Source organism: Geotrypetes seraphini, chromosome 7, assembly GCF_902459505.1.
Source record: "Geotrypetes seraphini chromosome 7, aGeoSer1.1, whole genome shotgun sequence".
NCBI lineage: Eukaryota > Metazoa > Chordata > Amphibia > Gymnophiona > Dermophiidae > Geotrypetes > Geotrypetes seraphini.
The window spans coordinates 6,529,244-6,552,461 of record NC_047090.1 but is presented as its reverse complement, the minus strand read 5'-3'; the positions used below and the strand labels follow the sequence as shown (position 1 = coordinate 6,552,461).

Below are 23,218 nucleotides of genomic sequence, written 5' to 3'. Positions count from 1 at the left end.
CACAAATAAAATGCTACATTCCAATGTTGCTTCAGGTCTTGCCATTTTTCTGGGCTCTCAAGAGATAGCCCTGCATTAAGAAACAGCACAAGAGAGCGTTCAACATCTCTCTCGGACTTCGCTCTGTCCTTCAGCGATAAACTCTTTTACTAGAATGGAAACGTTAACTTCCACCATCTCACAAAAATGCAGCATACTAATGAGAGTTCGCACTTACTGTGGAATCCATGATAACCAGACAAGCAAAGTGCCTCTACAAGAGAGAAAGGTCGATACTGGATACTCACGTGGTTTCCGAGGCTGCTTTGGGGAGGAGTGCTGCCCATCTCCCCGTCCCGCAGAAGGACGTTTCTTTCCCTGCTGCTTGCTCAGATCAAAGAAAAACTGAGTAATTGGCTCCTCCTGGAAAGAAGGAGAATAAGTCAATAGTGTGGCATCCTGACAGCTGCAGATGATTAGGAGCGTGAAAGGGCCTCACTCTCCCTGCACAGAAGTGAAATAAAAATAGGTCCTACGGTGTAACTTATTACTACCTACACAATTTGTAAATCTAAGTTAGCATGTCTCAAAAATGACGGGAGCTGAAGAAGTCAGTTAATGTTACTGTGTATGTCCAGTAACACTGTAGAACTAAGTAGCAGGGAAAACTGTAGGATTTGGCTACCAAAAATCCATCATAGGAACCACTGGTTTATGCAATCTGAGAACATTTCAGCTACTTGTGCCTTCTGCTGCTCTAGTCTAAGGGACAAACTTAAGGGCCCGTTTATGAAGGTGCTAAGGTAAGCCTATGCCAAGGGATGTGTTCAGGGGTCCTGTGGTAACTGACACATTAGCACACGGCACTCCAGATGCTAAAAAATGTTTTTTTTGGGGGGAGGGAAGAAGAGAGTGGGCATTCCTGTGCTAAAGAGTTATGTTCAAATTTTCCTGTATCTGTTTTAAAACTTGAACTGGTTTGGCTCCAATTTACCTTTCCCTTAGTTCTTACTTTTTTTGCTTATCCCACATTGCAATCTTGCCATTATAAGAGATTTTTGGATAGGACATTCTCATTTCAAGCAGGTCAAATGAATGCCTGGCTAAGTGAAACCATCTCAAAAACCTTCTGTTATCACTCCTTTAGAAAATTAGGAAAGACTTATCTCTCTGATAAATTTGTTACTTTATAACCTTTTGCATTTCGCTGGTTGTCAGTTGCCTTTTTTTGTGAACCGCTTAGACCTGTTATGGGGTTTCGGTATTCAAAAATAAAGTTATTATTATTATCCATATTAGTGTGGAATTACAGTGCGAGCCCTTGCTACAGACAAAATGGGTGGCAGGAAGGGCCAGATTCTAGAAACGGCGCTGGTATCTGCAGCCGCCGATCACGTGTCAAATCGCGTAATGGCGCCATTTGTGGAATAACGGCTACCTTAAACAAAGGTGCTGGAAATATAGGACATGGTTTCAGAGGCCTATATTCCCGGTGCCAATGTTTGACATGAATCATATCTACGGAAGCACCTAAGGTCAATTCCAGCGTTAGCCACATCTAGTTTGACCTTAGGCGTCTAAGGTGGAACCGTAAACGTGACCTGGGTGCCGGATTTGCACCTACATTTTTGTTTTTAAATGGTTTTGCCACTTAAGTTAGGCGCCAGTAGCCTAGTGCTTGCATGGTCATTTTTTCAATGGCAACATTACAACACCATCGTTAGGGGACAAGGATCATCTATTTCTTACCTTCATTACAGGAAATAACTTTCTTGTTTGTTAAATTTCTTAGCTCTTAATACTAACATATTCTTCACGTTGATTTATGTATCGTAGCTAGTCTTTTGTAAACCGTATTGAACTTTATGGTAATGGCGGTCTAGAAATAAATTCTTAAGTTATGTTATGATTAATACAAAAAATAGAAAATTGACCACTGCACGGCTGTGGTAAAAATGGTCTTAATATGTGCAAAAAAACCTCCAAAGGGCACACTAAAACCACTTTTTACCACAGCTTAGTAGAAACCTTTAAGAATTTTTTGTAGGGGGCGTGGCTTGGACGTGAATTCTGATGGTCGGGTAAAAGAGTAGCTCCGTGTAGACAAGCTTTATTTATAGAAAAAACTACAAAAAATATTAAACTTCAAAGGCAAAAAAGCTGCACAATATCAGATAATGGCATCTAGCAAACAGAACAAAGGAGATTCAGGAGCTGGAGGGTCCGGTACAGGAAGTAATAAGAGATCAAAACCGGAGCCGAGCACTCCTCCTTCAAAAGTTCCGCTGCCATCAGATGAAAGCCCCGACGTTATGGAAGAATTGCAACAAATTAAAGAGATTGTATTAGATAGCAACAAAAAATTACAAAAGGCTATCGACGATGCAGCAGTGCTAACTAAAAGAGTAGATGTAGTGGAAAACAGAATAAATATATTAGAAGACAACTCTGAACAACTAAATCTGGACATGAGACAATGTAAAATAATATGGAAGGAGGTTGAAGAAATTAAAAAAGACCTTGAAGATAGCCGGAACCGTGAAAGAAGAAATAATTTAAGAATTATTGGAATGCCGGAAGGGGTGGAAAAAACGACCCTATAACTTTCCTGGAACAGTTCCTGCCTAAAGTGCTACCATTAAAATTCAAGACTGCGTTGGAAATAGAAAGGGCACACCTGATACCAGCACAGAAGAAAACCTCACAAACGGGTCCAAGGACTTTAATCTTTAAACTTTTGAGACATCAACAAGCGATGGAAATTTGTCAGTTAGCCAAGGAGAACAAAAATCTCAGATGTCAAGATGCAAAAATACACATTGTCCCTGACTTTGCAAGAGAAACTGCTGCTAAGAGAAAACTCTTTTCTGGATATGAGGCCCCAGTTAAAATCGCTAGGGGCTAGATACGGACTCCTTTATCCAGCAATAATGAAAGTGACAATTGCAAATAAAACTCAAACCTTTTCAAACCCTAAAAAGTTACAAGAATTTCTAGAACAACAGGAACAACCAATGACATCCTAAAAGTCATTTTAAAGGAAATTTTTTCAATTAAAACTGATTATTTGTTTTTTATTTTTTATTAAACTTTATATATACATTTTGGTCTTACTAACAGAAATGAAAAAGATCTTCGGTTAAGACTTAGAACTTTTATGGATTGGTTTTAAATTCCAACGGAATAGAATCGCACGTGTAAGTGCACAAGCACAAGCATGGAACTATAAGAAGAATAACAATCTAAACAGAAATGAAAGGGGAAAAAAACCACATAAAGATTAACATGATCTTACATTTCTGTAATGAAAATTTTACAAACTATTAGATAAAAATATACTTGCATGCAAGATTGTGGTAATGGTGGAGATCCAAATGAATTGTTAACAAAGGAAATGAATTTGTTAACCTCAGGAGGGAGAGGCATTGATTGGCTATATATAAACAAGAGGCGTTACTTACAGGGGAGGAGGAAATCTTTAGTAATATTACCAAATACATCGTGAAGTATAATAGGATTGGTTAAAATGAAGTATTTCCTGTTATAAGAAGTACTTCCGTTTTGAGGTTGCGTTTCAAAGTCAGCTTAAAAAAAAAAATGTATACCTAATGAGTTTATATAAGTCATATCCTCCAAGAGAAAAAAAAAAAAAAAGAGCGAGTATGAAATTTAACGTTTAGGGATGTTTTATCTTGGTTTGGAAATATTCTTCTCGATTCCCTTTCATGAATTAAATGAAGGTAAGATTTATGGAGGATTACTTTATACATTAAGATAAGATTTGAATCAGATAGCTTTCTTCAAGACCCATTATTCTTAAAGCCTAACATAACTTGTAAAGAGATATAATTACAATATAATATAATACAATTACTAAATAATAAATTATTTGTAGAGATATATCTGGGTTCAATATTATTGCAAACTTTATAGGAATTATATAATTATATAATTAAATCAGTCAAGGGAAAAGGATAATATATCTCTTAGGTGAAATTTAAACATCAATATTTGTGTTTATGATTTAGAGGTTTGGTGAAAAAAAAAAAAATTAAAAAAAAAAATTTTTTGTTTGCTGGATTCAAGAAACAGTTTAGTGCTATATTGAAATAATATACTGGTAGTAACTAAAGTCAAATTCTGTAAAAGCTTGAGGGAGTTATTTATATCTAACCTCATACTGCGTATCCAAGTTTTCGTATTTAATTGGGGATGGGGGGAGGGGGTGGGAGGGAGGGATATAGACGGGGGATGGGTGTATCTGGGAATATCATAAATTTCTTTGTGTATGGGGAAAATTTACTAGTAAAAATCATTATTTTTTTGATTTTGGATAAAATATATTATAAATATATATATGGATCTTAAAATATTATCTTTGAATGTTAATGGTCTGAATCATATGATAAAAAGGAAAAAAGCATTATTATTTTTAAAGAGGCAAAATGCGGATATATGCTTCATACAGGAGACCCACCTTTCAAATATTGAATCTAATAAGTTGGAAGGAGGTTGGGTCAAGCACTGTTTTTTCTCACCAGCTATAGGGAAAAAAGCGGGGGTTGCTATTCTAGTTAATAAAAAGTGCTCTGCTTCATTCAAATTAAAGGCATCAGATACTCATGGAAATGGGGTGGGATTTTATTTCTGATTATTACATACTATATCAATATTAGAATGAATTTACAATAAAGTAGATTATATGTATTACTGATTGGGAGGGAGGGAGGGGTGAGGGATTATTATATTCAATAAGAATTATATAAATTTAGATTTCTTGTATAATATTATAACTTTATATAATATTAATTTTTTAAAGAAATGTTAAATTTGATGTTAATATGTGAGTTAATCAAGTGTGTATATTCAAGTTTCTAATGAGTTTATTTGAAACACTTGTTGTAACATAAGAAAATGAATAAAGATTTATAAACCAAGAATTTTTTGTCAGTTAATGAACCGTCCACGTTAAAAACGCCAGACCATGGCATTCAGGGCCCAATTTTCTGAGCGCCTTCCCTGCACACACAAACACACAAGAACAATGATTCAATTCACTAGGCCCTAAATGCCCCATCCGCTATTTCATGCATTTAATTTACCTCTTCTATGGTTGTGGCTTGCTTTGCCTTGTTTGAGTCTTTCCCAGACTTTCTGTATGGATTTTCAGTGACATCTAGTGGCTGTTTCACTAGCTCTGCAGGGTCCATATGGGTCAGTGGTACAATGTTAAATGCATAAAGGTACTGCGGAGATCAAGAGAGAAGTATGAAGGTGATCAAATGCCTTACCCTTAAAAGACAGCCCAAGGTAGAATCTGAAAATAAATATAATCCCACAACCCCTAGGCATTTGTTATTACAAGAAAATGTTTGCCTTGTTGTCAAAACGTGGCACAGTGGTTAAAGCTACAGCCTCATTACCCTGACAGAGGGCTCAAACCCATGCTGCTCCTTGTGACCCTGGCCAAGTCACTTAATCCCCCCATTGCCCCAGGTACATTAGATAGATTGTGAATCTGCTAGGACAGACAAGGAAAAATTCAGGTAAACCATGAATAAATAAATAAAAACCCAACTCCTGTGCTTCAGCAATGAAGAAATGCTTCTTTGGAAAATATTCCAGTATGTGGCTGGATGGGGTTGTAAGTCCTTTTGGCGATTACTTTCACAAGGCTCTTGGAACTGTTTTCATCCTCTTCATTAGTCAAAAATTCACTATTCTTTTTAAAGGAAATCTGTTCTCCACAGACACTCTTATAGAAGGTGATTTGCTTACCTTAATGTTACCACACATATTAAGGAAATGCTTAGCTAGGAATCAGTTAAGTTCAGCTTAGCATGTCACACTTGGAAGAGTGACTATAACCATCCCATTGTTGAAAGTTCATCACCGGCTGCCAAAACCTTCACATATTAAATTCAAGTGCATCATCTTAGCCTTCCAAGTGCTTCACCTGAGGGCGCCCATTCATTTGGCATTCAGATCTGCTAGCATGAACTTACTGTCTGCTCCTTCCCTTAACGGTATCTGCACAGCAGGATTATCGCTGGGGGAGGGAGGGTTGTCATACTGCGACGTTACCCCAAGACTACCATTAGAGGTCATGGGGCAATTCGGATAGCGAGTCCTTAACAGAGAAGGAGTGACTGTGCCCGATCCCCACTAGACACCAGGGACCTCAATAAGAGCCCGATGTGGGTTCAGAAAAGGAGGGTGTCAGGGGTGAAAGTTACAGTTACTGTTAAAAGCAGCAATTTCAAAAAGCTTCTCCAAAATACAATCATCGCATTGATTACAAAATCTGTGAAGGATATGCACGGAGGGTCATGGTGGATTGCCTTGGATGCAGAAAGTTTTTCACCCCTGATGCAGCAAGAGCGAAACGGAGATTTCCCCGTTGGGTGGGCTGTTTACTCATGAGGCCTGGGTAGTGGGGCTTGCAAGTAAGCCTGACTGGAGATAGCTGGGACTTCGTGGACAGTTAAGTTTTTCTTTTTTAAACATGTCTTTATTGAGAATGGCAAACAGCCCAAACAAGCAAATACAGCAGCGAAATAAAGGCAATACAGGAGGAGCAAGAAAACCCTCTTTCTTCCTTGCTCAAATTGCAATATTTCTGACTGTGCAATCCTTTTTCACACAATGTTTGTATGTGAGATTTTGGCGTGCTGGATGCGAGGTGTTTTTTGGGGGGCTGCAATTGTGCCTCATTTTTTCACCACTGTTTTGGATTTAGTGAAGACACATAAGTGGAGTTTTTTTTAGCCATATGAAGCTTAACTGAGGCTTTTTCTCCACTTTTTTCCCATGTCTTCTTTTTTTCAGACTGAGGGGTGGCCTTGCAGTGTCTCATAAGACCCTTGAATGTTTGATTTAGGGCGCATTTTGAGGTAAATGGCGATTGTTTGTGTCCCTATCCTTAGTTAGTTGAAGTGGTGTTTTGACCTCCCCACATGCAATTCCTTTCAATCGCTGCTCCACCCCAAACTGCTTTTAGGAAACACAACACAGAAACCTTACTCCTTGCACCGACCTCATTTTGATCAAAAATGCTCATCTCTGACATCATCATAACGCACTCATTGACAGGCTGAAGGAACTAGGGATAAGACACAGCTCTCAGTTGGTTTAGATCTTACCTAACCAATCGTACCTCCGAAGTATCTCTACTCCTTTCTCACTCGATTCTGGGATACCACAAGGTTCTATTCCATCACCTATTCCTTTTTAATTTGTTCTTAGCCCCACTACCGACACTAGGACAATCTCTAGGATTTACACTATTTGTCTATGCGGACGACATACAAACACGCCACATTAGAAATTGTCATCATAAAGATCAGCTTGTGGTTTATTACAGCATGGCTAGCCCATCACAAATTGAAACTGAACCCAGATAAAGTCGAAAATAAATCATTTTTGATTCCAATAGCTCCATCCCATGCGTACTTAGCGTGACCTTTGACTCAGAACATTTCAAATACCATCAAGAGCTCTTTTTTCACTCGATTTGGCTGCTACTCTTCTCAACAGCATGGTCTACTTCCCGCAAGGGCTCCTTTTACAAAGCCGCGCTAGCAGTTTTAACGCACACACCGGATTAGTGCGCGCTAGCCGGAAATCTACCGCCTGCTCCAAAGGAGGCGGTAGCGGCTAGCGTGCACGGCAATTTAGCGTGCCTTTGTAAAAGGAGCCCTAAATCTCCCATCCACTAAAGATCTTCACTATAAACGAGTTTTCCACTCCATACTCACCTTTCTAGGAGTCAAAACTTGGACTGGCCTTACGGAAAAGACCAGAACTGAACCTTAAGAACATAAGAAGTTGCCCCCGCTGAGTCAGACCAGAGGTCCATCTTGCTCAGCGGTCCGCTCCCGCGGCGGCCCATCAGGCCTAGTGCCTGAACAGTGGTCCCTGATTAATTTTGTAACTTACCTCTAATCCCATCCCTATAATCTACCTCTACTCTTATCTGTACCCCTCAATCCCTTTGTCTTCCAAGTACCTAACCAAACCTTGCCACATCATCTTCCAAAGAAAACTGAAAACCCATCTGTTCGATACTAATCTCCTTTACCCTCTCTTCTCTCCCTTTCCCTTCCTCTCCCTCTTATCTATCCACCTCTTCTTTCTCTCCCCTCTTACCTCTCTTTACAGTCGCATTGAGCCTGTATAGGTATGAGCAACGTATAAATAGAAGATAAGATTATACTAGGTCACTCATGACAGGAGTCGCCATACAACAAATCACATTTAATTGGAAAAATTGGAGTAGACTTAATTATTGCTTCTGGTGGAATTCATTATGTCACATTTATAAAATGGAAAGAGTAATTGCTATACAAAGAGGGAACTGTAATAAATTTAATGAAATCTGAGGGCCATTGACTAGACATTGTAATTGATACCATTTTCCAGTATAAATACAATAAAAAGGAAGGGATGGGGGAGAGATTTTATAATTTTATTAATATTTAGACCAATAATAAAGAATATTATAAAGGAGTTTTGTGAATGCATAGATTATAGTTGGGTTGGGAGGGATTGGGTTAAAATTATAATGTTTTAATGCTGAATATGATAAAGTTACAAGTGTTGTATTCAATTTTAACTGTTATTTATTGTTACACTTGTTATATGATGCAAAATGAATAAAGATTTGTAAAAAAAACCAACAAAACAATTCAATAACCAGACTACTGTAAGCTCCTTGTTCAAGGAACCAAAAGATCTTCAAAGACTACAAAACATTCAAAATGATCCCATACGATTTAATCGCAACGCATGAAAGTCTGACCACTTTACTTCACTGTTAAAAAACTCACACTGGTTATCAATCACTCATCGCATCACTACTGGTTTTTAAACCACTCGAATCAAATGAACCAGCCTAACTTTCACAGCTCCTTATACCCCACAAAGAGCTCTCCATCCCTCAGAACATATTCGCTTAGTCATCCCTACTTACATTTTTTTCATGAATGGGCCTACACTTGGAACTCACTTTCCATTCATGTACACTTCTACACTTTATAAGAACATAAGAATAGTCTTACTGGGTCTGACCAGTGGTTCATCTAACCCAGTATCCAGTCTTCACAGAGGCCAATCCAGGTCACAAATATCTGGCAAAACCCAAATAGTAGCATCATTCCTTGCCACTGATCCAGGGCAAGCAGTGGCTTCCCCCATGTCCGTCTCAACAGCAGACTATGGACTTTTCCTCCAGGAACTTGTCCAAATCTTTTTTAACCTTCCTTATAATCTTTTAAATCTGACCTAAAAATGTTTTTCCTTTATGATGCATATTCAAACAAAAATCTTCCCATGCTCTTGGAAACTCCATCCCGAAGCAGTTTACAACATGCTTACATAGAATACAAATAACGTTAAAACATACTACTCTTCGAAAATCTGAACAATGTCTAAAATTTCTGTTTTAATTGATAAAAATGCCAGAGAAAACAGATGTGCTTTTTAAAAGTTTTCTAAATAAACTCAATCTTTCTCAATTCCATAACTGAGGTCCCTTGACCATAAAGATCGAGTCCCTCTGCTTAAAATATGCAACATCAAGTCATGCCTGATTACTTGAACGAAGGGGATATCCTGGCACATGAACCTTTAGGGTTGCAGCCAGAGAAAGTGGTGGTCGTTCATGAAGAATTTTAAAAACTTAACGTTAAAATTTTAATATGAATACGCAGCACCCCCTTTTTACCAGCCCCTCCCCACGTTCCTATATTTATTGTAATTCTGCCCTCCTTCCCCTAAAATCATGTCTTTCTAATAAACCATCCTTTTATGTGTTTAATTAAATTAAGATTGTAAGCCGCCTACAAGGATCCCCATTGGGCAGGATAGCAAATAAATACAAACTTGAAGCTTGACGTGCACTCCTGCACATCCTTCCCCATAGCTCACAAGAGGCTTAATGGAAAATATGCAAAAAAAAAAACAAAAAACCCTTTTATTGTACTGTCATCTGGCTAAGTTTACTGTGCAATTTTTATCAATTAAAACAGAAATTTTAGACATTGTTCAGATTTTCGAAGAGTAGTATGTTTTAACGTTATATGTATTCTATGTAAGCATGTTGTAAACTGCTTCGGGATGGAGTTTCCAAGAGCATGGGAAGATTTTTGTTTGAATATGCATCATAAAGGAAAAACATTTTTAGGTCAGATTTAAAAGATTATAAGGAAGGTTAAAAAAGATTTGGACAAGTTCCTGGAGGAAAAGTCCATAGTCTGCCGTCGTGGATGTGATCGGGCAGAGTACACTACGGGGATTCAAAGAGGGATTGGATAGATTCCTGAAAGATAGGGGGATTGAGGGGTACAGATAGGGTATAGAAAGAATATAGATAAAAAAATAAGGGGACATAGGGCTAAATCAAGAAAACCTGACAGGTCGTGGACCTGATGGGCCGCCGCAGGTGCGGACTGCTGGGCGCGATGGACCTCTGGTCTGATCCAGTGGAGGCAACTTCTTATCTTATGTTCAATAAGGCGATCTGTTTCCTCACCGTACGTGAGCTGAGAAGTTCCTACTGTGGTCTCTGTTTTTACTTTTTAAATATGGATTCCTACACCAGTGCGAGTCCCTTGCTAGTCCACATCCAGTTTCAATGATTCAGCAGTTTCATTTTAGGATAGCAGACCCCTCTTACCTTTTTCTTGCTCATGTTGCCCACACTTGCTAGAGTTATGAATCTGCTCACATGCTGTGCATTTTCCTGAAGTACCACGTGATTTCTGTGGGATATCAGAAACAGGCATTTAAATCAGAGCTCTGGTATCAATTCAGCCCTAGGAAGTAAAACGGTCAGAAAACGCTTTGTTTCTCCACTTCAAACAACAATCTGGTAGTTATTGTTCTGTGCAGCTGTACAGGTGACTTAGGTTCATTTCCAAGGGCTCATGAGACGAGCCACCACTCACAGCCCCAATTCATGCTCTTAGCTGACTGTGACATTGCAGTAGAAAGGTCCTGTCTGTTAGCAGAAAAGAGGGAAAAGGCTAGAATGGGGTGCAACAAGACTCCCAGTTATAGGCACTTAGAAGGGGCATGCAATCCATCCAAACTAAAAATAGAAAGAGCTATGTGGTAGGGTAGGGATGGGTACCATTGACAGGATAGTCTCACCCTTACCCTCTCATGAACAGCTGAATTAACTGACCATCAGCTCTCACCGATACAAAATGACTTAGGTACTATCAATATAATCACTGGCCCCTGTTATATTTATCACATGGCTCTGCTCTCTACACCAGGAGTTTTACATAACCAGATCTAGCATTAAAGACAAACCTTCAAGAGCCTCAATCACCTGTATGGTAGTCTCTCATAGGATGCCCCCTCCAATGCAGCAAAATGATATCTCGGCTTCAGAGCCAAGGCTAAACCAGCCACCAGGGCAGAGCCACATTTTCTGGTGTCCACTTCTCCCTGTAAAAAGGTATGAGGGATTACTCAGCCCTGGAAAGCACACACCACAGGATCCAGCTAGGTCACAATAGCTCACAAATGTTATTACACACACCTTATGTACGATGACAGAGCACTTCAGGATTAACATAGGTGTCCTCCAAGGAGATGGCAAATTGCCAGAGAATATTTCACAGAAATCTAAAAGCAATCTTACAACTAAAATTCTAATTAGCTAAAAGTTCTGTACTAATTCTTGCCATGAACCTTGTAAAACACTAAGGGAGATGGTTATCAAGCTGTATTACTACTACTAATTATTTCTATAGCGCTACCAGACACACGCAACGCTGTACAGAGTCACAAAGAGTAAGAAAACAGTCCCTGCTCGAAAGAGCTTACAATCTAAACAGGAAAGATAGACAAACAAGATGTCATGGATACAGTTAAGGGGAACAGTTAATCAGCTGGCTGGGTTGGAGGGCAGAGGAATAGGGTTATATCAAAAAGGTGGGTTTTCAGTCTGCTTTTAAACAATGGAAGGAGCTCGACAAGCTCAGGTAATTTATTCCAGGCAGAGGGGGCAGCTAGATGTAAGGAACGAAGTCGGGAATTGGCAGTGGAGGAGAAGGGTAACGCTAAGAGTGACTTATCTGAGGAACGGAGTTCTCTGGGAGGTGTATAAGGAGAGAGAGGAGAAATATTGAGGGGCAGCAGAATGAACACACTTGTAGGTCAGCAATAAGAGCTTGAACTGTATGCGATGGCATATAGGGAGCTAGTGAAGTGACTTAAGGAGAGGGGTGACATGAGCGAAGCGAGGTTGGTAGAAGATGAGTCACGCAGCAGAGTTTTGCACAGATTGCAAGGGGGAGAAGCAACACTGAGGGATACCAGTAAGGAGTAGATTGCAGTAATCTAAGCGTGAGTTATGACATCAGCTAGCACTCTGAGCACAGCGAAAAGTCAGCCACTATAAAAGCACCGTGGCTTTTAGTTTCTGTTTTCATTAGTTGTGGTCAATGTGTGAAAATACAGTCTTTCATTATTTAAATTATTACATTCTGGCATGGATACTGTAGGTTTAGCAGAAGGATGCAGACTGCAATATCTGAAAAACCCTAACGGCTCTCACTGGTTCACATTCAAGTAACCAAACTTGAGTTTCCAGTTTTGGTTTTGGATTCAACCAAGTAACGAGTTGCAGTTGAAGTTTCCACCAAAAGCTTTCAGACAGTTTTGGTGGAGATTGGGTTTCAGCTAAAACTGGACAAAGCTGCGATGTACAGTAGAGAATGACACGGTGACGGTTTACCCGCGGCCACCGCATTTAAGCCGCGGGTCACCGCCGAAAACGGGGAAGAAAACTAGCAGTCGCTGCGGTGACGGGGACAAGGCCATTCACCGACCGCGGAAACGGTGAACAGGTTTGTCCCCGCGGGCCAATGTACCCCCTTCTAGGAACCGCTATTTACCACCCGACGCCCGATTCACCCCCCAGCAGGACCGCTCGCACCCCCACCCCGAACGACCGCTCGCACGCGCTCCCACCCGCACCCGCGATCGGAGCAAGAGGGAGCCCAAGCCCTCTTGCCCGGCCGACTCCCCGACGTCCGATACATCCCCCCCCCCGGCAGGACCACTCGCACCCCCACCCCGAAGGACCGCCGACTTCCCGACAATATCGGGCCAGAAGGGAGCCCAAACCCTCCTGGCCACGGCGACCCCCTAACCCCACCCCGCACTACATTACGGGCAGGAGGGATCCCAGGCCCTCCTGCCCTCGACGCAAACCCCCCTCCCCCCCAACGACCGCCCCCCCCAAGAACCTCCGACCGCCCCCCCAGCCGACCCGCGATCCCCCTGGCGACTCCCACGACCCCCCCACCCCCCTTCCCCGTACCTTTGGTAGTTGGCCGGACAGACGGGAGCCAAACCCGCCTGTCCGGCAGGCAGCCAACGAAGGAATGAGGCCGGATTGGCCCATCCATCCTAAAGCTCCGCCTACTGGTGGGGCCTAAGGCGCGTGGGCCAATCAGAATAGGCCCTGGAGCCTTAGGTCCCACCTGGGGGCGCGGCCTGAGGCACATGGGCCCAACCCGACCATGTGCCTCAGGCCGCGCCCCCAGGTGGGACCTAAGGCTCCAGGGCCTATTCTGATTGGCCCACGCGCCTTAGGCCCCACCAGTAGGCGGAGCTTTAGGATGGATGGGCCAATCCGGCCTCATTCCTTCGTTGGCTGCCTGCCGGACAGGCGGGTTTGGCTCCCGTCTGTCCGGCCAACTACCAAAGGTACGGGGAAGGGGGGTGGGGGGGTCGTGGGGGTCGCCAGGGGGATCGCGGGTCGGCTGGGGGGGGGCGGTCGTTGGGGGGAGGGGGGTTTGCGTCGAGGGCAGGAGGGCCTGGGATCCCTCCTGCCCGTAATGTAGTGCGGGGTGGGGTTAGGGGGTCGCCGTGGCCAGGAGGATTCTTAGTGGCAAGACCATTGAAAGAGATGAGAAAATCAAATCAAAAATGTTAAAAGCTGTACCCATTGTGGTTCATATTAATCGTAAATAAAATCTATAAGCATAAACAAAAGCCTTAAGTAACACTGCCATCTATGCCCATTCCACTCATCATCCAGGTCATGTGCATGGAACACCTTTAAGATTTATGGCATAGGCACCTTGTCACCTTCTATCATCATTCTTTAGACAAAAACAAAAACCAATGTAAAAGAAAAATGTCACACACCAGCTTCAGTCTAGTTAGTTCAGAAAATGCCAAATATTTGATTCTAACTTGTATCAACTGGCACTTGATTTCTCAAGTGCAGTCCAGTGGCTTAAAATGCTCTGACCCTACTCCACTGCAAATGAGGACCCTCTAGAGACCTACTTGATTAGAACTCAAAGCCTGAGCAGAATTATACCTGTCAATTTTTGTCCAAATAGAAAAGGTCCATGCCTAGAAGGGGTTAGGGGGTCGCCGTGGCCAGGAGGATTTGGGCTCCCTCCTGGCCCGATATTGTTGGGGAGTCGGTGGTCCTTCGGGGGGAGGGATGTATCGGACGTCGGGGGGGGGGAGGGCATCAGGCTTTCAGGATGGGGACAGACCTTCAAGGGGGGACAGTGCAGGGAAGTCAGGGAATTTATATTAATTAATTTTTTCTCTGCGTGTTTTGTTTTTGTATAGTTATTAACAAATATTTAACTAAGTTTTAAAGTTTTAAAGAATGTTTCCTTTATACGTAAATAAAGAAAAGTGAATGGGATTGCAGTGGCGGTGACGGGGCGGTGAATGGGGTGGCAGTGGCGGTGACGGGGCGGTGAAGAGGATGGTGAGACGGGGACGGGGCGGTGATGGGGATGGTGAGACGGGGACGGGGCGGTGACGGGGATGGTGAGACGGGGACGGGGCGGTGACGGGGACCAATTTTTTCACCGTGTCATTCTCTAATGTACAGTATTCAAAAATACAAGAAAAATAAGAGAGAAAACCACAAAATCAACAATATACATGTACTGATATCCATAAAGGCCCACATTCTACAGTATGAGCCATACTTCCACCTAACTAATTGATTTTAGTTGGCACAGTAATTGATCACATTGTTTAAAATCAATTATTTTCTCCTAAAAAGAAATGAGGCGCCTCCAGCAAAGGCAGTGCCTAAAGACACCTAATGTCACAGAAGGCATTGTTAACACTGGAAGTAACCTTAGGCACCTCCATAGTCATGATTCCTGTCAAAGATAAGCACTGGAAATGTAGGCCTTTAAAAACCTGGTCTCAACATTTCCTGCCGTGGCTGTGATTCTCGAAATGACACCATTGTGTGATTGACACGCAACTGGCGCCACTTTTTTAAGTGGCTGCCATGAGCGACGCTGTTTCGAGAATCTGGCCTAAAAGGCCAGTCTTACACCTAAGTAGAAACATGAGCACCTGCTTCCTTGGGTTAAATTTATTTTTTTTTTAAAAAGGCAAACAGCTGCATATATTGGCTTTACAAAACAGGTGCAACATTATGTACCTATGTGCCTTTCCTGCCTCCTGTTATAAAATCACCTTCCTGATATTTTCAAAGTCCATAAGAAACCAAATCCCCAAAATTATAGTTTGAGGAGGAAAACGTATTGAGTTACTTTTAAATTATTAAAGCAGAACGTATCATCAAATTGGTCAGAAAACATATTTAGAATATCTTGCTGAACCAAATGTAATGAGAAATATAAAATATGAATACGTACAGGGTTATTCCCATAGTTCCAGACGTCTTTTGGCCAGGGGGATGTCAGCAGGATATCAACACCTCTGAATTTGGAGTTGGAGGTTAACGCTACTTTCAGCGATGTGGTGTCTTTGGCAGTGAAGCCAAATGCAGGGGAAGGCTCGTTCTGGGACTCGATGCCGCTGAGATAGGCAATCTGCAGACCGGATGCACCAGTGAATAAACCTTTACGGCCTGCGTTGAAATAAAGTACCATTACAGGTATGACCAGCAAAGAGCATGTAGCAACGTATGCAGGGACTGGTGAGGTGCTGGGTTTCACTCTTGACAGATCCTGGCTCAGCCTCCCCACTGAAAACCAGAGACTCCCTCTACACTCTAATTTTTGATCCTTTAAAAATCCAGAGTAAAGCAAATTTCTTTCTAAAGCAGCCACTGGTTAGAGCAACAGGCTGAGAACCAAAGAAGGCAGGGATAAATCCCAGTTCTTCCACCAATGTTTGCTTGTGACCTTAGACAAATGACTTCACCCTTCATTCTCTTAGGGGTCCTTTTGCCAAACACCAGTAAAAAGTGGCCTTAGTATGCTTTTATGCAGGTCTTTCCTGTACACCAAGGACATTTTTACCACCATGCTCTAATTTTGCAATTAGTATATATTAGCATGTGAGCCCTTCCTGTCACCCATTATGTAGGCAGCAACGACTCCCAATTAAGTCAGCTCCGATTAGCACAGAACACCCTAACTCTCCAGTCCCAGACAAGCCTCCTGCTTGCTCCTCCTGCTAAAAAAATAATTTTTTTTTAAGCATCTGGGTAGTTAATGTACGCACGTGGCAAAATTACCACAGGTTGCATTTCTGCACATTGGGTGACTCACCCTCCATTCCCTCAGGTACAATCTCAACATGCCAGAGAGTAACTATGTGCATTCAGATGACTGAATTACAACCGTTTGCATAATAAGCTGTAACCTGTGACTATGTCCCAACTTGGACACCCCTTTTCCAGCCTAGAAAATCTATAAACATTGGGCTTTAAGTGTTATCAGTAAACAGCGAACATTTTCAGCACTGGGCCACAGATTTTGGTCTGATCTCCTAGGACAGTCTTACCTTGGGATATGAAACATTCAATAAAACAGCAGTTTGCAATTACTTAGGCAATAAGAACTTTGAACAATGTAAATATTCAATCTTAATTCATAAAGAACTTAAAGAGATACACTAACATACTGTGACCCAAAAAAAGGGTGTACAATCACCAATAGCATAAAACAGAATACAAACATACAAGGTAACAAATCGCTCCCCTGTACAAGCCACCCCACTAAAAGTATTATGCATTACAGTATATTGTTGTTTCTGTTCTCCCTTGACTTCTCAATAAAGATGATTGAAAAAAAAAAAAAAAATGAGATACACTAAGGTGCTCAAGACAAGAGCCTACCAAATGCAATACCCTGACTTTTACTGCTGTCAGGCATCAACTCATAACTAATGAATTAAATGTAAGCATTTCTTTGACATCTCTACAGTTTACAACCTTAGAAATAAGGGGTACTGCATCTGGTCTAACACCAGGAGCAGATATTCAGAGCAACTCCACCCTAGCAAGTTGGCAACTTCTTTTTAAAAGATGCGTATGATGTACGATAGTTATTTTAAGGATGGTAATGGAATTCTGTCCCCTTCCATTAGCATTGCATTTTTTAGATAATTTGCCTGTTTCCCTTCCATCTGTTTTTATCCTCTTCCCATTTTTTTCTATCAAAATATTGTAGTTCTGCTCTCTCGTATCAGCAAGTCATTGTTTGTCAGTGCGTCATTGTTATTGTATTGAAATCTGTTTTTAATGTATTTTTAATCATTTCTTTTTATACTATGTAAAACTGCTTTGATATTTGATAAGGCAGTATATCAAATTTTTAATAAACCTGAAACCAGCACCACAAGAGAAATCAGGGCAGGGCTCTTTGCCTACATACCCAGGTACGTAATATTTTCAGCCAACTCGCAGCCATCGGATTCCTGAAAGTGTTTGACAGTCTCCTGGTTGTTCGCGCCCAACACACAAGTCTGAATAGGAGCTTTAAAAGAAGGAAAACAAAGGCATTGAGGAGTGCCCCTATGCAAATACAACTGCCCTTTTTTATAGTGAATTAATTATTAGGGCCACTGGAACTACAGGAAACAAAAATCTTACAAAGTTCCACATTTTATTGCATATCTTTTTTTTATTATTATTGTTTTACATAAATATTTTGCTTCCTGCTTACCCTTCCAATCTTCCAGAAATGCAAGATGGAGCTTTATCAGTAAACAGACAAGTGCACCAAGATTCTCTCCCTCGTTAACAAGCCACACAAAGCATCCTACAGTGGTGCATCTCAGTTTCTTCTACCACTCAGAACTGCTCCCGCACAAAGCATAACATAACATTTGTGCTAACTGACCACGTAACCAGAAGTTCAACGCAGTTTACAAAAAGTTATAAAAATAAACATGTTACATGAAATAAGATGATTCGTCAAATAGTCAAATATTTAGAAAAAGATAGGTCTTCAATTGTTTTCTAAAATGGTCACAGGTTCTTGTAATAAAATTGCTGTACTGAAAGGTAATGCTACTTAACTCCAACTTTCCCACCATAATCTTGCTTATGGTGCAGAGAGCTTTTAGCATAGAAAACCTGCAGTAAAATTGCCATCCAAGAAAGCAGCATGGTGTGCATGCAAAATGGCTGAATCTGAAACAGCTCCCAGATGTCAAAAATTCATGGGCTACAAGTTTGCATGTTTATTTCCCTTTGATCACGGAATCTTTTCTTCACATCAGGGCTGGAGCCAAGTCTCTAATGCAGGAAACAAAGGGTCATCTGAGATAAAATGCAGCACTTCATCTCAGATGACTCTAATCAGCAAAAGTCTCCTGCTAACCCAAATGGGCTCCCAACACCTCACCCCCAACTTCCTATCACTGGCATAGAGTTGCATCCCTGCTAGAATTGAATCTGTCGTCATCCATCCCCCATCCCCGCAAGTAATTTCTTCTGTCACTGCCCATCCCCATAAACTTCAGAAGTGATGATTTGATTTAATTATGCTACTGAATTAGAGGCTTTGGTAGAAACCTATTTACAAATAAGCAAAAACACTTTAGTTAATTTGGAAAATTGATTGGGAAGAGCACACACTTTGTAAATCGGTCTCTGACAAAGACTCTAAACAGTGGTCTCAAACCAGCAGCCCTGGGACTACATGTGGCCCACAAGGTCCTATTTTGAGGCCCTCTGTATGTTTATCATAATCACAAAAGTAAAATAAAACAGTTTCTTGATCATATGTCTCTTTAGCTATAAATGACAATATTATTATTGAGACTTAGCCAAAAGGAAAGATTTATAAACTATAAAGAGTTTTACCTCATGCAAAATTGTCATTTCTTTAATAAGACATTAACTATTTTTTTCTGAGGCCCTCCAAGTACCTACAGATCCCAAATGTGGCCCTGCAAAGGGTTGGAGTTGGAGACCACTGCTCTAAAGTAAATATAAAATATAAATAACTCCAGTTGATGATTACCCTCAAGCTATGTCAGCTGAAGACTTCCTCTGAAGATGGTCAAATATCCCTTTTACCAAGCTTGGAAGGCAGCAGCAACATCCCTCAGTTGCTCAAGGATGCTGCCAGGGACTGCTACGCTTGGTAGAAAGAGATCTGGCCACCTTTGGAGGTCCTCAACAAGCAGTACTTGGGGATCCCCACCAGCTATAGCAAGGGTCAGCAAGTACTTCAACACTGGAAAAATAAAACAAGAACTGCATTTTCTTTTGTTTAAAACAATACAAAGACATCTGCTACATACATTTCCCAAAGCTAATGGATTTTAGTCAATAAATTCCTTTTTTCCCTTTTGTTGACTCGAGATTTATTTTTTCCATCAAGTTGGTTCCAGTTTCTCTTTTTTCACTTTCCTGTCTTCTACAAATTCTTCTTCGGTTGCTATCCACTGGTTCCTCCTACCACAGTCCAGCATGTCTCCCTCTCTCTTTCTTCCCTCCCATCATACAGCATCCTCACTCCCTTCTATCCTGGATCAATCTCCCTCTTTTTTCCCTACCCACCCCTGTATAGCATTTCTTCCTCTCTCTCTCTCTTCCACCCCCATGTGCAATATAACACCTTCTCTCTGTTCACCACCTCTCTTTCTTTCATTCCTTCCCTTGCTACACATGCCACTGCTTTAGAGGGAATTCACAGGTTTGGATCTTGTTTCTCTATGACGGGCAAATCAGATTCAGCTTCTCAGTTGACCTACCTTTCTTGGTTCCTTTTTGGTATTCCTCCCATTCGCTTTCTGCCTCTGCTGTAGAGCCAAAGAAATTCCCTACACAAAGCAACAGCTGAAAGAACAAACACCAAGCTAGCATTACAGAAAGGAAAACTAAAAGCAAAAAACAAAAACCCCACAACAAAAAACGTTAACCTGCTAACAAAAAACACTGGCTACACAAACTGTGAGCCCATTTTGCAAGTTGGCCGAAGAAACATGGAACTTGCACTCATGGTCCCAGGCCTGAAGAAGAATGATAGGTAATTTTATCTGGCAATGCTGTGTGGACAAACATAATGGCTTCTTCCACCTTCCCTGTCTGAGATGTTGAATTTTTCCACAGGCTTCCTTCCTTGCCAATCAAAAAAATAAGCAGCTTACATCAAACTGTCCACTTTTCTTTTGAATAGCTCGCACTCTGGTGAACAGCAGGTCAAACTTCCCTTCCACATCACCACATGCCAGTCTAAAAAACAGAATAAGTAAGAATCAAGCAAACACACACACCTTTTCTTGCAAGTTTTAGTTTCCACATTTCTCCCATTTTAAGTTCCTGCAAAAAAAAAAAAAAAAAAAGATCCCCCTTCCACAGGAAGACAGCTGCTCCTTTTTAAACAGGATGCAAGCAATTTAAGCTGGCTTGGTGAATCAGCGGTATCGCACCCTGCCACATGTTGGACCTTGGTTGAATTCCCAATAGCAAGCTCTGATCTTCCATTTCCCAGACCAAGGGAATTCTACAAAAGCCACACCCAGCAACAAAATTTACATATTTTTAACATAGTACCTGTTTATGTTGGCAAATAATGCTCAAAGCAGTAGGGTTGTAAATGCTTTTCTGTGCAGTTTACCTCACCCCCATTTAGGACTCAGTATTAAATGGTTCTGGAACTGGTACATGCCTCGCCTCGCATCCCCTCACCTGTCTGGCTGTTACTGTGAAGGCTGAATTAGGTGAAATGGTATAAAATAATGGGAAAAGTCCTTGGGGAACTGCAAATAGAGGCTCAAGGTGCTGGATCTCAAAAGGAATGAGATGAAATTCTCCATCTTCCCATTTAAAGTTTAAATTAAATTTAAAAAAAGAAATGGAGGAAATGTGCTGCTAGAGAATGACATGGGGACAAATTTTTAACCATCCCCACGGGAACTCATTTTCCCACCCCTGCAAGCTCCGTCCTCATCTGCACAAGCCTCAAACCTTTAAAATCATAAGTATTTGAGACTTGTGTGGTTAAGGCAGAGCTTACAGGAATGGGACAGAGACAGTGAGAAAACTTGCAGGGACGGGACAAGGAAATTGAGTTCCTGTGTGGTCAGGGAAAAATTTGTCCCGGTGTCATTCTCTATTTTCAGCTAAACACATACATTTAACCCCTCATTCTATTACAAGACACCTTAAGTTAAATCACTATTTATGAAGTCACAAGGAGCTAAAGTGGGAATCAAACCTAGTTCCCTGTGTTCTCAGGCCGCTGCACTAATTATTAGGATACTCCTCAATTGGGAGTGAGGCTCCTTCATACCCTCTCCTCTTCAGACCCTGGGTGTATTTTCCCTCCATGCACTCCTTCCTTCTTTCACCGCTCCCTGCTTGGGGATACAGATACAAATCTGCTCTGTTCCTCAGAGGATGCATTTAGCTAGCAGAGACCCAGTTCCACCTTCCCTGGACTAGGACACCCTCTCAGCACTCAAGGTCTTGGCAGAGGCTGGGCAACCAAAGACCCCTTTTTAACAAAGTGCAGTGTTTTTATTTCTCCTCTTACCTCACCCCCTCAAGCTGGGTTTCTTCTGTCTCCACCCACCTGGGCAGTCTGCTAGCTCTCATCACCATAGTGACCCCCAGGAGATCCTCACTGTGCTAAAAATCTTTAATTGACACAAAACAATGCAGGCCATGCATACTAAGAACACTTATTTTTAATCTACAGTCTATTGATTTCAAGGTTGTTTTATCAGGTACATATTCACTAAGGTTTTACACATTTACAATTAAGATTCCTAATGCTAGCCATGATTGTGTTTGAGCCTTGCTTGAATTAAATATTTTTAGTATCACAAGGTGTTTGATACTCATGGAGTTTGTTTTTCTGTCTTTTTTTCCCCTTTTTGCTGCAGGAGATCCATTGCATTCCCTATTCTGCAGAAGAGGCATCTCTTTGGGGGTTACATATGGTTTTATATTGATAAAAAAAACAGACAAGGGTAAAGAGGGGTGGGGACCACGTGAAGGGAATGTTTCATCAGCAGTTTAAAGTACCACAGAGATCAGCCAGCCAGAATAAAGGAGTTTGCTTGTTTTTCGATTTAGGGAAGGTCAACAATCTTTTTACCGCACAAAGGAAAAGCAGCATCTAAGAAAACAGGGAACATTCTAAATATAAGAACACAGAAAATATAGTTCAGGCAAAAAGGACCTAGTTTTTAGGAATGGAGTGCTCCCAAGAGCTTTAAAATAGTGCAAAACAATCTAAAGCATAAATGAAATAAATAGAATGAAGGGAGATAAGGGTAAGGGGGAAAGGGAAGGGGTTAAGTGGGGGATAGAGGAAAAAATAGATTAGATATATAGAAATATATTTTGGAGGAATGATAAAATATGTATGCAAATGTTTTATTATGAATGCAATTGTAATGAATATTTCTTTGCATCATATTATTGTACTGTGTATGTATTTGATTCCTTCAATAAAATGTTATTAACATAAAAATAGTGCAAAATTCTGCCAAGTTCCCCTTTGTATTTTCTGAAGTCACAAAACGAAATTAGCATCATAGATAATAATAACTTTATTTTGTATACCGCAAACACCACAAACAGCGATGTTACAGAAAAATATTGTCAAGTACATTGGTAACAAATATCGAGAGAGGGTTGGTAAGAACGGAAAAAGAAAGAGATGCAGCATGGAGGAAGGAGTCAGCGAAATTGATCAAAGAGATAGCTTTGGGAAGAAAAAAGAACGAAACGTGCAAAAGATACTCACAGCCTCAGCGGACTTGAAGCCATTTGTTGCTCTTGAAGCCAACGAAACTGTTTCTCAGCACCCACGAAAGCTACGAAACGTTTTCACACTGCAACCGCCGCCATGCCGCCCTGCGCAGGATTCTGGGATATGGCGTTTTCCAGCAACCGATGGAATAAAGAACCTCGGCGATATAAACTACCAATCCCAGGTACTTACGCGGCGCGGGTGTCCTGCCGCTAGCGTAGGAGGACGCCTCCTCGTGGCCGCGCGCATGCGCCTTTGAT

The 23,218-nt window shown here is 41.3% G+C and overlaps 1 protein-coding gene across 2 annotated transcripts in view; it reads right to left on the bottom strand.

Annotated features, from left to right (window-relative positions):
* The window catches only part of CWF19L1 (CWF19 like cell cycle control factor 1), a 36,393-nt gene extending 13,304 nt beyond the window's left edge, over window positions 1-23,089 (bottom strand). For both annotated transcript variants that reach the window (XR_004540124.1, XM_033952133.1), the window contains exons 1-9: window positions 22,953-23,089; window positions 20,344-20,428; window positions 19,948-20,032; window positions 17,616-17,717; window positions 15,648-15,862; window positions 11,315-11,433; window positions 10,655-10,739; window positions 5,082-5,225; window positions 288-402 (exon numbers count right to left, since the gene is read on the bottom strand). Coding sequence is in view for 1 of the 2 variants with exons in the window: in XM_033952133.1 (XP_033808024.1) it covers window positions 288-402; window positions 5,082-5,225; window positions 10,655-10,739; window positions 11,315-11,433; window positions 15,648-15,862; window positions 17,616-17,717; window positions 19,948-20,032; window positions 20,344-20,428; window positions 22,953-22,975 (973 nt within the window). In the remaining variant the exon portion in view is untranslated. The remainder of the gene's footprint in view (window positions 1-287; window positions 403-5,081; window positions 5,226-10,654; window positions 10,740-11,314; window positions 11,434-15,647; window positions 15,863-17,615; window positions 17,718-19,947; window positions 20,033-20,343; window positions 20,429-22,952) is intronic.
* Between the last annotated feature and the right edge of the window lie 129 nt (window positions 23,090-23,218).